General features: G+C 38.1%; 1 protein-coding gene across 1 annotated transcript; it reads right to left on the bottom strand.

Moving 5' to 3' along the window:
• Nucleotides 1–750: 750 nt before the first annotated feature.
• On the bottom strand, nucleotides 751–13,202 carry LOC121966044 (cystathionine gamma-lyase-like). The gene is made up of 12 exons (XM_042516150.1): nucleotides 12,949–13,202; nucleotides 10,440–10,521; nucleotides 10,155–10,250; nucleotides 9,842–9,951; nucleotides 8,955–9,089; nucleotides 8,764–8,821; nucleotides 8,406–8,483; nucleotides 7,425–7,577; nucleotides 6,446–6,567; nucleotides 5,792–5,844; nucleotides 5,257–5,395; nucleotides 751–1,949 (listed from the first exon to the last, which is right to left on the bottom strand). Exons 1-12 carry the CDS (start codon nucleotides 13,132–13,134, stop codon nucleotides 1,935–1,937), a joined length of 1,227 nt encoding a protein of 408 aa, XP_042372084.1. The 5' UTR covers nucleotides 13,135–13,202; the 3' UTR covers nucleotides 751–1,934.
• Between the last annotated feature and the right edge of the window lie 1,503 nt (nucleotides 13,203–14,705).

Here is a 14,705-nt window from a genome sequence, read left to right as displayed (position 1 = left end):
AAACAGCTAAAGCCCACACAGTCTCCACTTAGTTGTACAGTCAGACACTCGTCTGACAGAGACGCGTTCTCCAAAAAAGGCCCTGGCTGACAAACACTGAAAAACCTGCAATGAATGATGATGTTTTTTAAGGTCTAACCACACACTCAGTGGCAAGATCCCGCCACAAGAGTCAAGGCTGTGAGAATTGAGCTGAATTTCAAACACCTCAGTAGAACATCTTTAAATGCAGAGTGCTTCCTCAGCCATGTTTCCATTTAGGCCGCCACTTCCTCCAAATCTGCACAATCTAAACTGGATGTGCCAGGTTTCATTAAGTCTTCTGAGGCAGTTTGTGGTCTCTAAATTATCACATTAGCCTTTGGAAGAGATTTGAGAGGTAGCAGGGCTTACACAAAATCTTAATAGCTAATTCAGGCGCCTCTCAGAGATGTAAAATCCATTACACACTCGCAAGTAACAAGAAATTAAAGTTCCAGTGAACCAAAACCTTTAAAGATAATAACTGGTGTTCTACAGAGAACTGAAACTGACAGTCTCCTTGTGGAAATGTTATTGATGGTTTGGTCATTAGGAAACATCTAGCTTGCTTGATCCATCAGCTAAAACCCCTGTGTGCTGCCTACCACTACGCAGACTAAATTGGATGTGGCTTATCGACTTGCTATGGTTGCTGATGCTGAACTCACAATTACACTGCTCGTGTTTGTACGGTGGGACGGTTGAGAGGAAGCGAGAGACGCAGAGATGTATACTGCAAACTGATTTTAATGGATTTTATTGGTTACATAAATGGCATTGATTGACTGCTCTATCCCCAATGAGGCGTATAGTTGAGCTATGATGTGACTTCAGGGGGAAAAGCAGAAGGTGGAAGTGCCTGAGTGAAATATTTTTCTCTGCATTGGCAAAAAAGTCTTGACCTGGGGAAAATTCTTCTTTTCTTATCAGGCCAGACACTTTTTTGCACTTGAATTGAATTTAACACATTTCTTCAAACATGATTATCCTGTAAAAGCCTTCAATTGATCCCATAAAAATCTTCAAACACCGTCATTGCTGGAAAATTCTGCTCAAAATATGGCAAGTGCTCACCAAACACTCCTTCATTTTCTTGGAAAATATCCTGATTAGTCTCAAAGGTGCTCAGATTTCCTCTCTTCCTCTTTACAACTTAATGAAGCACATTCTCAGTCATATCAATATTCTGCCGCTGACACAAACATTTCTATCCATCATTTCTTGTTCTGCAGAAATGTTTTTTATAAAATGATATATATGGTGCTGAAAAAGCTAATAAAATATTTGAGCAGATTTTGGCAGTAAAGAGAAATTTTTCTGACTTTTGGTCAGCAGGTGGCGACATCAGCTGCGTCTGTATGAGTCTGTTTAGTCTGACTAATGAGAGGTCAATAATACACTTTTACAGAGGAAACTAGAATAAGAAAATAATCAAAGCAGGTTACTGTTGTAGTTGAACTCAGGGCAATAACATTTGGAGCATTGTTCTGTGCATTAAAATGCAGCTTGAAGTGCTCAAGTTTTTACAGAAAATACTATGTTTGGTGTTTTCTCCTTCAGAAATCAGCATTGACTGAATATAACTACGCCCAGTTTAAGCCCTCCAAGGACCACTCAAGTAAAACAAGACAAACATAAAAACAAAGCAAACCCAGCATAAGATAAATAAGATTACAACAGATGTTCTGGTAAAATAGGCAGTAAAAAGATTCTCATGTAAAAATCAGGTTAATTATTAACAGATAGCATAGTTGTTTTTTAAAGAACAAGTTGTTTCCTGATAGATGAATCTCTGCTGTTTGTGCGCTGAACTGAGGTTCAAAGTGTCGATCTGCAAGGATTTCACTCCAGGTACCTCCGGTCTTTCTCCCGACTTCGACTGGTTTCAACCTCAAGGATGCCCTGCAGACGTTTCATTTCTTTGGATGCTGTTAAAAGACAACAGGTCAAGAAAATTTTGAAAAAGTAAAATAAATACTCTGTACAGTCCACATGCAGAATGCAGCAGACAGACATGAGGCTGCAGTTAAGGGGATAGTTCGGGTTATTTATAGTGGGGTTGTATTGCGCACTTTATCCTAACACAGTACTGTATATCACACACAGTAGATGTTAGTCAGCAGGCCCCCAGTTTGAAGAAGCAGGCTGGAGTCCAGAAGCAATCTACTGCTGTAGAGGGGTAGGCACTAAATGTATTTTAGATGCCTTAAAAAGTCTTACATAAATAAATGAATATCAGTTTAAGTGTAAGCTATATTTAGAATATTTTCACAGTTTTGCTTTTATGTCAGACAGTGATTTTCAACAGGTAAATGAAGCTGTTATATCGCCCTCTTCAAAGCCAGACTCCACTGAGAAAAACAATGATTTAGCATCACTGACCACAGGAGCTGCTTGTCTACTGTTGCCTCGAGCAGTTTGTTTGTTTGTTTGTGCTGTTGTGTGACTTTGGCTTCTGTGACACAGTAAAAGCCACCAGCTTTGACGAGAGCATAGAGGGGGAAGAAGTTGTTAATAGGTTCCCTGTTACAACAGGCTGTTTCAATGGAAAGTTAAAGCAGTGGAAATACTTCGCTTCTGTCCTCGACTCCAGCCTGTTTCTCATAACTGGATGTGTGCCAACTGACATCTACTGTGTGTAATACATACCCCATACAACACCATTTCAAAAAACCCAAACTATACTTTGATTTTTTTTTTTAAATGACACACAAACACTTTCTTGGAAAAAACAAAAAGGACCACAATCCATGAAGTGGCAAAAAAATGTTTTTGGGAAACTCAAGTTCCTGACGGTAATGCAGTGGCTAGGTGGGAATTAGTGGTGAATCAGTCAAAAGCAGCACATTAGAGCTCTGTTAATAGTTTTAATGTGATAATGTTTTAATCAATTTCCAAACTGATTCTAAATGAGCTGTTGCATTCTGGCTGTTTCATTAGCTTCTGTTTTTTTCCCTTTTAATGCATCTATGAATACAAAGGGAAAATGATGACTCAGTCAAAAATATTGTGTGTTTGTTGAAACCTCAGCCGCCATGCCAGGCCAGAAAGAAACACAGAGGTGCAGTAAAACCTCAGATGTCGACACCAGCCGTTTGATGGGAGAAAAAGGGTGATAAAAATGCAGATGGCTGGACGATCCAGGCCAGATCTAAGAGCCAACTGTGCACACAAAGTGAGAAAAGCTGAAACTAAGCAATGAACTTGAAAATGGATTCTAGAAATACTGCTGCACCTTTGATGAGCAATCTGTTGGTCTACAGTGCAGAAATACTTTGATTTTCTTCCACAACAAAAGTAAGGACATGCAGCTAATAAATCAAGTGTTTTTAAGATATGAGTGATGAGAGAATCTATACATCCTTTTTAACTTTAAGAGGGTAACACAAAGAAGGATGACTTTGGGAGATGACACATGAACAATATAAACTGTCAGGAATTGCTGAGCAAGTGCAAACGGAGCAATATCCACAGTGGACCACACTGAGGGGGACTGATAGATCTGGTCATGAAAAGTTCAAAGCGTGCGACCACTGCATACCTAACTCAATCCTGGTCTGCAACTCTTCATGGCCTGGCTCTCCCTAAATGTCTCCCAAGATAATTGCCACTTCTTCCCTGGACCATATTTTGCTTCATTTTGACCGATGTGCTTTATACTGCATCTCTCGGGTCAAATACATAGTTTGTTGTGTACCTGGTAATGTGAAAGTAAAAAAGGTGCAGCCGGCTTAGTTTCAGCTCTTAATGGGAACAGTTAGTTGAACAGTAGAAATTAGAACAGTCATTTTAAATATTCTTAAAATCAGTGGTGGAATGCAACAAAGTACATTTTCTCAAGTATTGTACTTAAACACAGATTTGAGGTACTTGTACTTTGAGTATTTCCATGTCTCTATATACTTTTACTCCACTACATCTCAGAGAAAAATATTGTGCTATCAACACATTTATCTAAGTTAGTTACTTTTTCATTGTTGTTAAATAATTTTGAGTTTTTAGATTTTCCTGCACTGGGTACTTTTACTTTTAATACGTTAAGTGCTTTTTTTTCTGAATAACCTTTCAATGCAAGATTTTTACTTGTAACAGAGTATTTTTACAGTTTGGTATTAGTAGTTTTACTTAAAGTAAAGGATCTGAATACTACCAATACTTAATATAGGTATTTTCTGGACACTTGCTTGCGCCAGTGTTTTTTTTTAATAATACTCACAAGTGCAGGTCTTAACTCATGTGACATCCCACTCAGCTCTGAGGTAAGAGATAACCTTGTACTAGTAAAGTACACAAAGGCACTCAGGTGCATTTAACCTCTGATTAATCATTAGTGAGCCACATGTAGCAACTGGATCTCCTTTCGCAGAAGTTATCCCATATAGCACATTATCCAGAATGCTTTGGAGGTGTGAGGAGTTATGTTATGTATGTATGTTATGGATAGTAATGAAAACATTAATGCCTGAAACAGCAGAAAAACTGCTTTATGGAGACTTTTTTGTTTGTTTTGTTTTTAAGAAAATGGGTTTGGAGGGCATGTTTTCTTTAAAAGTTTTTGGCCATCTTTCTTCATTAAAAAAAAAAAAAAAAGTCATTTTTTAAGAAAAACATTTTTACAGATAAAAAAATGTCCAGAAGGCTTGTTTTCTTTAAAAGTTTGGTGATTTTTCTTCTCTTTTTTTAGGGTTAGGGTTAGAAAAAAATGTAATGATTAGCAATTTTTAATGCTTTCAGATTTATGGAGGCAAGTTTTCTTTAAAAATTGCAGAAATTAAACTATTTATAATAGACAGAAACCGTAAAAACAGAATTTATTGTTGGATTTTCACATTTTTCAGCTGTCCTGTACACAGTTGGAATACTGAAATTATGTTTGAATAGAGTTTGAGTCTCTGAGGGCTTTAGGCAAAAGAAAAAAATGGGGTAACTGGAAAGTCATTGATAAGTTTTGAAATTTTGTCTATGACAATGTGTGGGAACCCTGATTTTAATTGCCACAGAAAAAGGCTTTAATGTATAATGTGGTTATTCTGTACACATCACAAAAAAAACTCTCCCTGAACACCTCTGACAAACAAATAAGTGTGCTTTAGATCCCATCACTTATTAGGAGAGCTGAAAATCATCCCTGCCTCCCACAAACTTTGTTTTGTCATTTTAACAGTTAAATTTTGATTGATGAAACAAAATGTTTTGAAGATCTATCTGGTACTCTGGGTGTGGGATGTTACTTACAGCAGCAGCTAGTGCTTGCTCCAGGTCTTCGATGATGTCGGCCTCATCCTCCAGTCCCACAGAGAGCCGGATCAGTGTGTCACTGATCCCCAGAACAACCCTCTCCTTTTCTGGCACTGATGCATGGGTCATGATCGCCCTAAATTATGATAAAGGATGGTGCAATTTAAATAAAAGTCATTACAGAAAGACATCCTGCTGTTTTAACAGAGATTAGAGCAGAGACACAGACTTATAATAGAAGTAAAATGTCTTCATTAAAGATCAGTTTGCAAGGCTGATAGGATTTTTTTTTTTTATCTTGATCTCTGCTGCCCTCTTGTGGTGCTACGTGTTACATTACATCTTAAACTACAGTTGCTAAAGGTTTCAGTTTTATAAGATTGTATGTTGAAGTTAGATTTTGTGTAATTTAATGTTTTACATGCAACTTTTAAAAATATTTATACATTTTTACTACTGTTCTATTACAAATTCAAAGCAACATACTAAAATCCTATGTATGTAATATATTAAAATTCTGCAGGATACTTACGGATGTTCTGCTAAACTTTCGTAACCTCCAAGGCTCTCAGCTATTGCAAACAACTGAAATAAGACAACAGAGGAAATGAAGTGAAACATAAGCAGGGCATCAATAATGTGAACACCAAGTGAAAAGTAGTAGAGGGAATCGAGATGCTACGTCCCAAAAGTTGACAAGTAACCTACTACAGAAACCTACCAAGCCAATGTCATATTCTTTGATTACATTTCAAATATACAAACAGTAAGCATTTTGAGGTCTATTAAAATACTTATAAATGCTTAGGAAAAATTAAAACATAATCAGCATGAGGCTATTTAATAGGGATCGAGATAAACAAATTTAATGGTTTTGGGATGTACTTTAAGTCATTCTTTGGCGCAATTTAGTTTTGTGTCAGGTTTAAAGGAGCCATGTGTAAGATTTCTTGAAAACATTTCCATTATTGTTTTACCTTAGCAGCTGCAGGCAAGATTTCAGTGCTTTGATAGAATACTAATAGAATACTTATTTTATTGTTACAGTGTTTTTCACCTAACCTGCTCTCTCAGTCTGGGACTCTGATCAAGTAATTTTTCAGAAGCCTCTAAGCCCTCACAACCCTTTCCTCTTCCACAACACAAAACCAGATCTAGATCAAATATAAATTCATTGCCAATTTACTTTGAGGTTACTGAGAAAGGCGCTGGCATGCTCGAGTTTCCCCTTAATGTAGAAGGTGATCATTCCCGGACATCCTGTGCATTGTTTCTTCATCACTTCATGCTGGGGGTGAGAGGGCAGGCCTGTGAGAGAGAGGAAAAAACATGAAACAACAGTCAGGTAGTGATTACAGGATGTTATGGTCATTAAAGCATGGGCAAGTGGAGGTGTGCATGTTCATAGACAGCGTGTTTGAAACCGTTAATTGTCATTGCTTTTTGGTAGTACAAAAAAGAAGTATGACAAGTTTATTCTAGCCTCGGAGTGTTTACCTCTCCTTTAGTTTGCTGCAACTCAAACAGCTGCAGATGTTTTTAGAGGTTACAAAAATACACCCTAAACTGTAAGGCTTTATGGGTGTGAAAAGATGAGTTAATAGGCAGAGCCAGCTGTTGTGTATCATTGCACGATGAAAGAAGGAAGAATCTTCATGTGCATCATGTGCTGTCTTTTTGCAGGTATGCCTATCAGAGAGATAAATCAGAGGCAGGAGTGCTAATGAATCCATTATGCTTCATTATGAAAAAAGTGTAGTCTTTGTAACTTGTGTTTTTTCTGCAGCATGCTACTTGTGAGAGGATTATTATTTTTTGCTCATGAGCCTTTTTTGTTTTGACTCAAGGCTCTGTGTGAAGCAGCACAACCAACTGTAACCAAGTGGGTAAAACACTGCAAAGGCATGGCGTCAAATTGTAAGATATCAATTCAATCCTTTACGTGAAAAGATTATTCAGAATTCACTGTGAAAGGCCTCTCAAAGGCAAAATGTCCGTAAATGATCCCAACTGACAATACACAATGCAACAGTTGTGTCCTCAGAACACCTTGTGGTTTATGGCGTTTCTCCACACCCCTGTAAACTATCAAGTAACAGCTGGAGCTTGTTGGAATAATGGGCATGTACAATATCCTTGTATCAAACTTGTTTGTGAAACTCCACCTGGGAAGATAACGCGCTCCACCCTGGGATCCGCCTCCAGAAACTTGGCAGCAGCCATGGCATTCTTGAAGTGCCGCTCCATCCGCAGGTGTAGCGTCTTCAGTCCTCGGTTACACAGGAAGCAGTCGAAGGGAGACGGGACACAACCCAGTGCTGAAACAAGGCAAAATCACAAGGGGAAAATACAAAACAAAGAGGTCACAAAGCCTTCCAAAACCCAGATCAGACAAACAACAAAAGTAGAAACAAATACTTCCTTCTGAAAAGGTTTTAAATTGGTGCAGAACTTTGGCATCCGGAGCATGTTTTGGTTGTTTAATGAGTGAATGTAGGTCATGTTGAAATAACCAGTCCACCAAATACTGTGCGAGGCAAAAAAAGGACATGAAGGGAAGTTTCTGAGAATTGTTTTCTTAACCAATTTCAGGTCTATAAGAGAAGCAAACCTTTTGCTTCTTGCTAGATAAATAACTTAAACCAGATGCCAACTTTCAAGTTAGCAATGTTTTGTCAGTTGACTTGTTTCAGGACTCGTCTAATGTACAGTATATCTAACATTCTCACAGTCATGGAAAACCTGGAAAAGTTATGAAATTTCACATTCACATTTTCCAGGCCAGGTAAAATAATAGAATTTGTCAAAATCATTGAACGTTTTGGAAAAGTCATGAAATTTTGTCGTGATTAATGAAATTGTTACTGTAATCTTCTGTACTGTAGCTGCTGATGTAACACACCTTTAATTCGCTTGTATTCTTCATCTCTTTCTTCCTGTATGCCACGTAGCTAAAATCGTGTTCGAAAAGTTTGAATCTGATTTGTCTGAAAAAAGTTCTGAACTTTAGTCCATATAAATGTGTGGGAACCCTGTATGTCTGCAGCAGTCCTTCAAGTCAGCCACTCACAATGTAACCTGTTGAGTGACATTTTGTCCAAATGTTTTATCAGTAAAAATTTGTTTCATTTGTTCTTTCCTCTCACCATTTTGCAGAAACTTCAGTCGATCGTACAGATCATCCCGGTTCATTGAGGCCAGACCCATGACGACATCACTGTGACCTGCCAAACATAAAGACAGGAACAAGAGAAAGGTTGGTCTTTTCATAAAGTAAAGTAAATGCATAATCCTTTAATTATAAGGACAGTAATTACTGATTACATGTCTTCGTCTTTTCTCATTTTCACATGCAAGCAAACGGGCTGTTCTCACCTTTTCTATCCTTCCCAACAGTGGCCCTAGCACTGGTGCATTTTTGTGAAACAAACTTTTTTGGTTTAGATCGTATCAAATTTTGAGGAAATCTTAAGCTAGTGAAACGGGAAAACGCACACTCCTTACCGTTCATGTATTTAGTGGCTGAGTACATGCAGATATCGGCTCCCAAAGCCAAGGGGCGCTAAGAGAGCACAAGACGAGCACACAAGTTAATCAGTGACTTGTTTCCACCTGAACTGGAATTGGATGGCAGGAAATTATTAACTGCACTGTAAAAGTCAAAAGAGCATGAAGCCCTCATTTATTACTCTTACCTGGAAGTAGGCAGACATAAAGGTGTTGTCAACAACCACCACTATGTCTTTGCTGTACTCGTGGGCCAAGTCAGAACAAGCCTTGATGTCGACGACCTTCATTGTGGGGTTGGTGGGCGTCTCAATCCACACCAGCTACACAAAGAAGCAGCATGTTTAGGATTGGGGGGGGGGGGGGGGGGGGGGGGGGGGTATGGGGTGGTGGTAGTAGTGTGAGTAGTAGTAGTATAGTAGTATTGCAATGTTTTCCTTTGTAATATTGTATCGATACACATACAGATGTGTACAGATATGTGTACAGATGCCACTTATTGATTTTTTCAAATTATATAAGCTATTAATCTAATCATTTAATTGTATATATCATATATACAATCCATTGTTTTTTTCAGTCCGCAAGAAACATGTAGCTGCAATAAAAATGACTAAAAGGGGATAAACAGACTGTTAATGTGATTATCTCATTAAATAAAACAGATTCAGACTATTTTTTTTCTCCGGGGACATAATTTGCAGTTGAAAAATGATAATAATAATGTATCACAATACTGAGTATGTAGCAAAACATTTACAATCGCTATAATATTGTATCGTGATAATATCATATCGCGGGGCCTCCAGGGATTCCATCCTCTAACATTTAGGAGAGTACATCCAAAATGATGGCAAACACACATTCCCCTGTGACAAATGTGAGAGATATCTCAACTGACATACTGCACACACAATGCACACAATGACTAACCAGATGGAAATTACACACCCAGATACATAACACTGGCAAAACGGTCACTTTAAATGATGAAACCTGTTGAATAAGAGATCAAACTGCACACACAATATAAACACACCACACACGTTATTCTTATCATCTTTCTTTGACCTACTTTAGTGTTGGCCTTCAGAGCGGCCTTCAGCTGCTCTGGTTTCGTGCAGTCAGCAAAAGACACCTCCAAGCCAACTTCAGCTGCGATTCTTTGGAAGTAGCGATTTGTGCCTTTGTAATCCAGAAAGTGAAACTTAGTTAAAATTTCCCCGAAAAAGAATGTGTGATTCATAAACCAACTCACACTATATGCTTTCACTTTACATGAACTAGATTTTTTTTACAGGTGGTGGGTGGGTGGGTTTCTAATGGCATGTAAGACATTTAATGGTTGCATTATATCTTTCTAGTCAGTTGTTGAAGGGGTGTCTCACCTCCGTACACATCATCCATGCAGACAATTCCATCACCTGCTTTGAGCATGTGAGTGATGGTCACTGTGGCTGCCAGCCCCGAGGCAACAGCAATACCTGTGGGGGGAAAGCAAAAATGACAAAAGATCCTTTTCATGTCAGTGGAAACACAGGCTACACGTTGCATGCATTGCCTCCATTGTGACTGCTGTTTAAGGCATGATGATCTCTTTTATTAAACCTTCCCTTTCAATGTGAAATATGCCAGTCATAATTATTTGAATGTGTGTTATAATATATACTTACAATACTTCGCTCCATCCAAAGCAGCCACTGCCTTCTCAAGACAGTTTCTTGTAGGGTTTCCACTGCGGCTGTATTCAAACCCCTACATAAAAACAAGACATTTCAGCCACTTTAATGAACATTTATACAAATATATGTTGTTCCAACATCAACAAGAAGCAGTTTTTTGGCCCAAATACAGGTGTGCATTAATAAAGTTTAGTTTTTTGCCCTGCGGGATGGGAGCATAAATTCCTTAATGCAACTTCTTTATTGTGAAAGAGGCTGGAAACAGGCCAACAGTGTTAAACAGCACATTACACATGCCTGTACTGACTTGCCACTTTCAAACATAGGCAGAGCTTAAATGTGTCTATTGCCATATGTATGCATGACTAAAATCCGTGAGAAAGGAAGACCTCGCCCAGTAACTTACAAATATAACAACTGATTTATGTAACAATAATAACCGTTATATGAGCATATTGTTTTTTTGTTGTTCTTTTTAAGATTATTTTTTGGCTTTTATTGCCTTTATTATAGAGCAGCTATAGAATGACAAGAAAGGGGGAGACAGAATGGGGAACGAAGGGCCGTAGGCTCGAATCAAACCTGGGCAACTGCAAAGGACTCAGCCTATATTAAGCAGATGCTCTACTCACTGAGCTAGAGGACGCCCTGAGCTTATTGTTGCTTGTTTGTTGTTTTTTTTACTGTTTATAAAGAAGACATGTTTGGATAAATGAAGGCTGGATGCCTTCAGTCATAGTTGCAGAGAAGTAAATATGCAGTAGTAAAGGAAGTGGTTGATACGCCTACTGTTACGGTTCCAGTCTGTTTAGTTCTCTATGGTTTGAATATTTCGACAACAGGAGGTCAAGAGGTCGAGAGATTTGTGTGTTCGGTGGTTTGAGGTTATTCTTTTCCAAACTGAAGATGCAGCTTTAGCTGTTAATGCTTCACATATGCCTCAAGATTAGTCTTAAACTAGGAACCATTAAAAACCACTCACTCCCCTCCTTACTGGATTGGGCCTTGGGTGCTGTTTATGTGACACAATGGCACTTGCAAACTAGTAATCTTGGCGTTAGACAGATCAAGACTAAGCTACACTATAATCATTGGTAGAGATAACTTGCAGTTCTAAAAGTTAATGTGTGATAATGCCCCCCGTGTGACTTGAGAAAGATCCCTGTGAAGTATCAGTGACTTTTAAAAAAAAAAAAAAAAAAAAAAAGGCTATGCACATGAGAAAAGTACATGCAGGACTTTTTTCATTGGAATTGGATCTTAAGGGGAATCGATTTCCTGCGATACAGAAGAGGCAAAGCAAGTTGTGTTCGTGTCGCACTCTACTCAAATTGTAACAGTTAAACCTTGTTTGCAGCAAAAATGCCAACTACCTAAACTACAGGAAGGATATGATGATAAAGGGGGAATGCTGGATAGTAACCCACACAGAATGGTTTTAGTCTGGATTCCCAGACATGGCCTTGAGGTAATTTTCAACAAGAGAGAAATAATGAAGATAAGATGTCTCTCTTAAGATAGGTTCCCTTCCAAAGACCATGTATATGCATTGGCAAATATATGTATATTTAAGTATGTCTTTATGTGTTTAGGTGTATGTTTAAGGAAATGTTTTGTAATTTTCATTTTTTGGATTGTATTCTAATATTGAAAGGCACTTTGTGAAAAGTGCTCTACAAATAAAGTTTATTCTTATTGTTATTATGAAGTTTGATATTTAAAAGGTAGTACAGGTGTATAACACATGGGCACAGTCACTAACACACACACACAGAAGCTAACAATATCTAAATTAAAATAAATGTTTTTGCATTGTTTTATTATGACCTGTGTGTATATTAAGTCCCTGTATAGTTATTCCCATAACTAATCTATGCAATGTATAGAATATTACCAGACAACATTGTTGTGTATAGATTTAGACTTGTCAAGGTTGTTGAGTTGTTGAGTTTCTAGTTAAGATTTTAGTCATTTGTTTCAGTTACTTAATTGCAGGGCTTATGAGGACACCCACTATCTCTGTATTTATTTATAATGGCCATTAAAAAAATACCAGCTATTGAGGACAGGTACAAGGTTCAATCTTATGCTTACTATTCCTGGTTACTTTTTTTGTTTGGATATTGTTTTGTTGTGTTATTCATGTTTAGCGTGGCTGCTTTAAGGCTCGATTGCCCACTGGGATTAAAGAAGTGCTGAACGCTATTCGTCCTCGGCAGCAGAGTGACTCAGTCAGTCATGATTACGCTATATTAAAAATATACTCATAAATTATAGGCTATTCTTAAGACGTACAGATATTACTTTGTTCTTTAACTTGAAATGTTTTGTGGCTCATGTTATTATTTTTTAGCCTGAAAAATAACGAAATTCTAATTTAAAGCCTTTCTTAGTCCTCGTGCACAAAGCAGCGTAGGGTCTTCTTCAGGCACGTGCATACCACCGGAAACCCCCCCTGCTCCTCCGCCTTGAATAACTAGGAGCATATAGGGCTACTTACGGCATGATTTCCTGGTCCGAGCTGCTTGAACGTGGTAGACAGAGAAATCGGCGGCACTACAGCCATTGACTTCCACTGCTCCGGCTCCTGACCGACATGAATGGCCTCAGTGGCGAAGGATTTATATGCCCTGCGGAAGCCGGCGAACAGATCGCTCTCCTCGTCCTGCTTGTGATTTTGATCCATGGCAACGAGCTCCCCAAAATGTGTACCACAGTTGGCTGAGGATGAGTAGGCATTACCGCATCATTGTACCAGAGAAAACATTTTGACGTTGCCGTGCACTGCGCCCGTCCCCGCGAGCCAATCAGTGCTCATCAACAACCGGGGGGAGGCTGTGATTGGTGGTTCAGCAGGGGCGTCCAGCCCACGTGAGGCGGCACTTTGTTTGCGTTTTACATACATGTTCAGTCGTAGTGATGCAACGCTTCCTGTCGCTTGAGTCAGGGACAGGGGAGTTACACGTTTTACTCTTTTGTCTCAAATTAGCCGTGGTGGAAAGTTACTCAGTGCATTAACTCAAGTACTGTACTTAGGTGTAATATTTGAGGTAGTTGTACTTCACTTGAGCACTTACTTTACTTTTACTCTACCACATCTCAGAGGGAAATACTCTAATTTTACATTAAGGGTATCTAGATGCTGTAGTTTCCATATTAAAACTTTTTTATTGCACGAAAAACATAAGAGCTTATAAAATACGATGTTTGACATTTTTTTATTGTGGATGTTTATTTTTTCTGTTGTCTTTTATTTAAAATTTAGAGTGGGGATGTTTGTAACAGATTGATTGTAACAGAGTATTTTAACAGTGTGGTATTAGTACTTTTATCTAAATGAAGGACAGTCTCCAGACTCAAAATTATAATTAGTTGGGCCTAGTTCTGTAAAGTAAAATGAAAAAGAATGAACTAAATCTAAACCTCCCTCTAACTACCCAATACAATTCTCAATACATTCTCACCATGCATGCACTTTCTCCACCTATCCACACGAGATGTTTAGCTGTGTTTCCATTTGTAAGCTGTAGGGGGAGGAAGTGCTCTGTAGGCCTATTGACTCAGTGAAATTACAGTCTGTTCTGCTTCACTCTGCTAAAACTCAGTGGTAGATGAAATACCTGAGATCCATACTTGAGTGAAAGGACTTTGGTAGAAGTTGCCTGTTAGAATATTACTTGTTTAAAAGTCCTAAAAGTAGCTGATACTTACTGTACTTAAGTGTAAGGTATTGAAAGTAAAAGTAAATGCTAAAAAATATAAATAAAAATAAAGCACAGATACCCCCCCCCCCCCCCCCCCCCAAAAAGCCCAAAACAAAATTAAGAATTGTAACAAAGTATAATTATTAGTGTTATTACATCACACCACTGCTTAAATGTGCAACATTGATGCAACAGATAGATATCAGAGCATAGTGAAAAATCATCACTCAAATGTCATAAGAAAGGTAAGAAAACAGCACCAACAACCATAAAATGTTAAACGACCAACAACAAACATGATACAGTTAGTCTAGAGATTGAAATAAAAACTAGGTGTACTCTAACTCTAATATGTACTAAATACACACTTTACAATGATAGTGTCACAATAATACATTGTGGATTTGTACAAGTACATAATATTGTGTGCTACAAAAAGTTGCTGGATTTCATGGATTTAAATACAGTAATAAAGACAAACAAGAAATACTTTAGTAACATGCACAGTATGCTTGCCTAGAGGATCTGAAATGTTAGACAGTACTGGACACAT

Source organism: Plectropomus leopardus, chromosome 3 (assembly GCF_008729295.1).
Source record: "Plectropomus leopardus isolate mb chromosome 3, YSFRI_Pleo_2.0, whole genome shotgun sequence".
In the NCBI taxonomy this organism is placed as follows: Eukaryota; Metazoa; Chordata; class Actinopteri; order Perciformes; family Serranidae; genus Plectropomus; species Plectropomus leopardus.
The sequence above is the reverse complement of the archived record's forward strand: the minus strand, read 5'-3'. Positions and strand labels throughout refer to the sequence as shown.

Bases quoted from the DNA above. Each gene is read 5' to 3' on its own strand.
- LOC121966044 (XM_042516150.1), bottom strand. From the start codon at position 13,134: ATGGATCAAAATCACAAGCAGGACGAGGAGAGCGATCTGTTCGCCGGC. The intron at 9,952-10,154 runs GTGAGACACCCC...TGGATTACAAAG, and splicing joins CATGGATGATGTGTACGGAG to GCACAAATCGCTACTTCCAA. The intron at 7,578-8,405 runs GTGAGAGGAAAG...GCCTTGTTTCAG, and splicing joins ACTGAAGTTTCTGCAAAATG to CACTGGGTTGTGTCCCGTCT.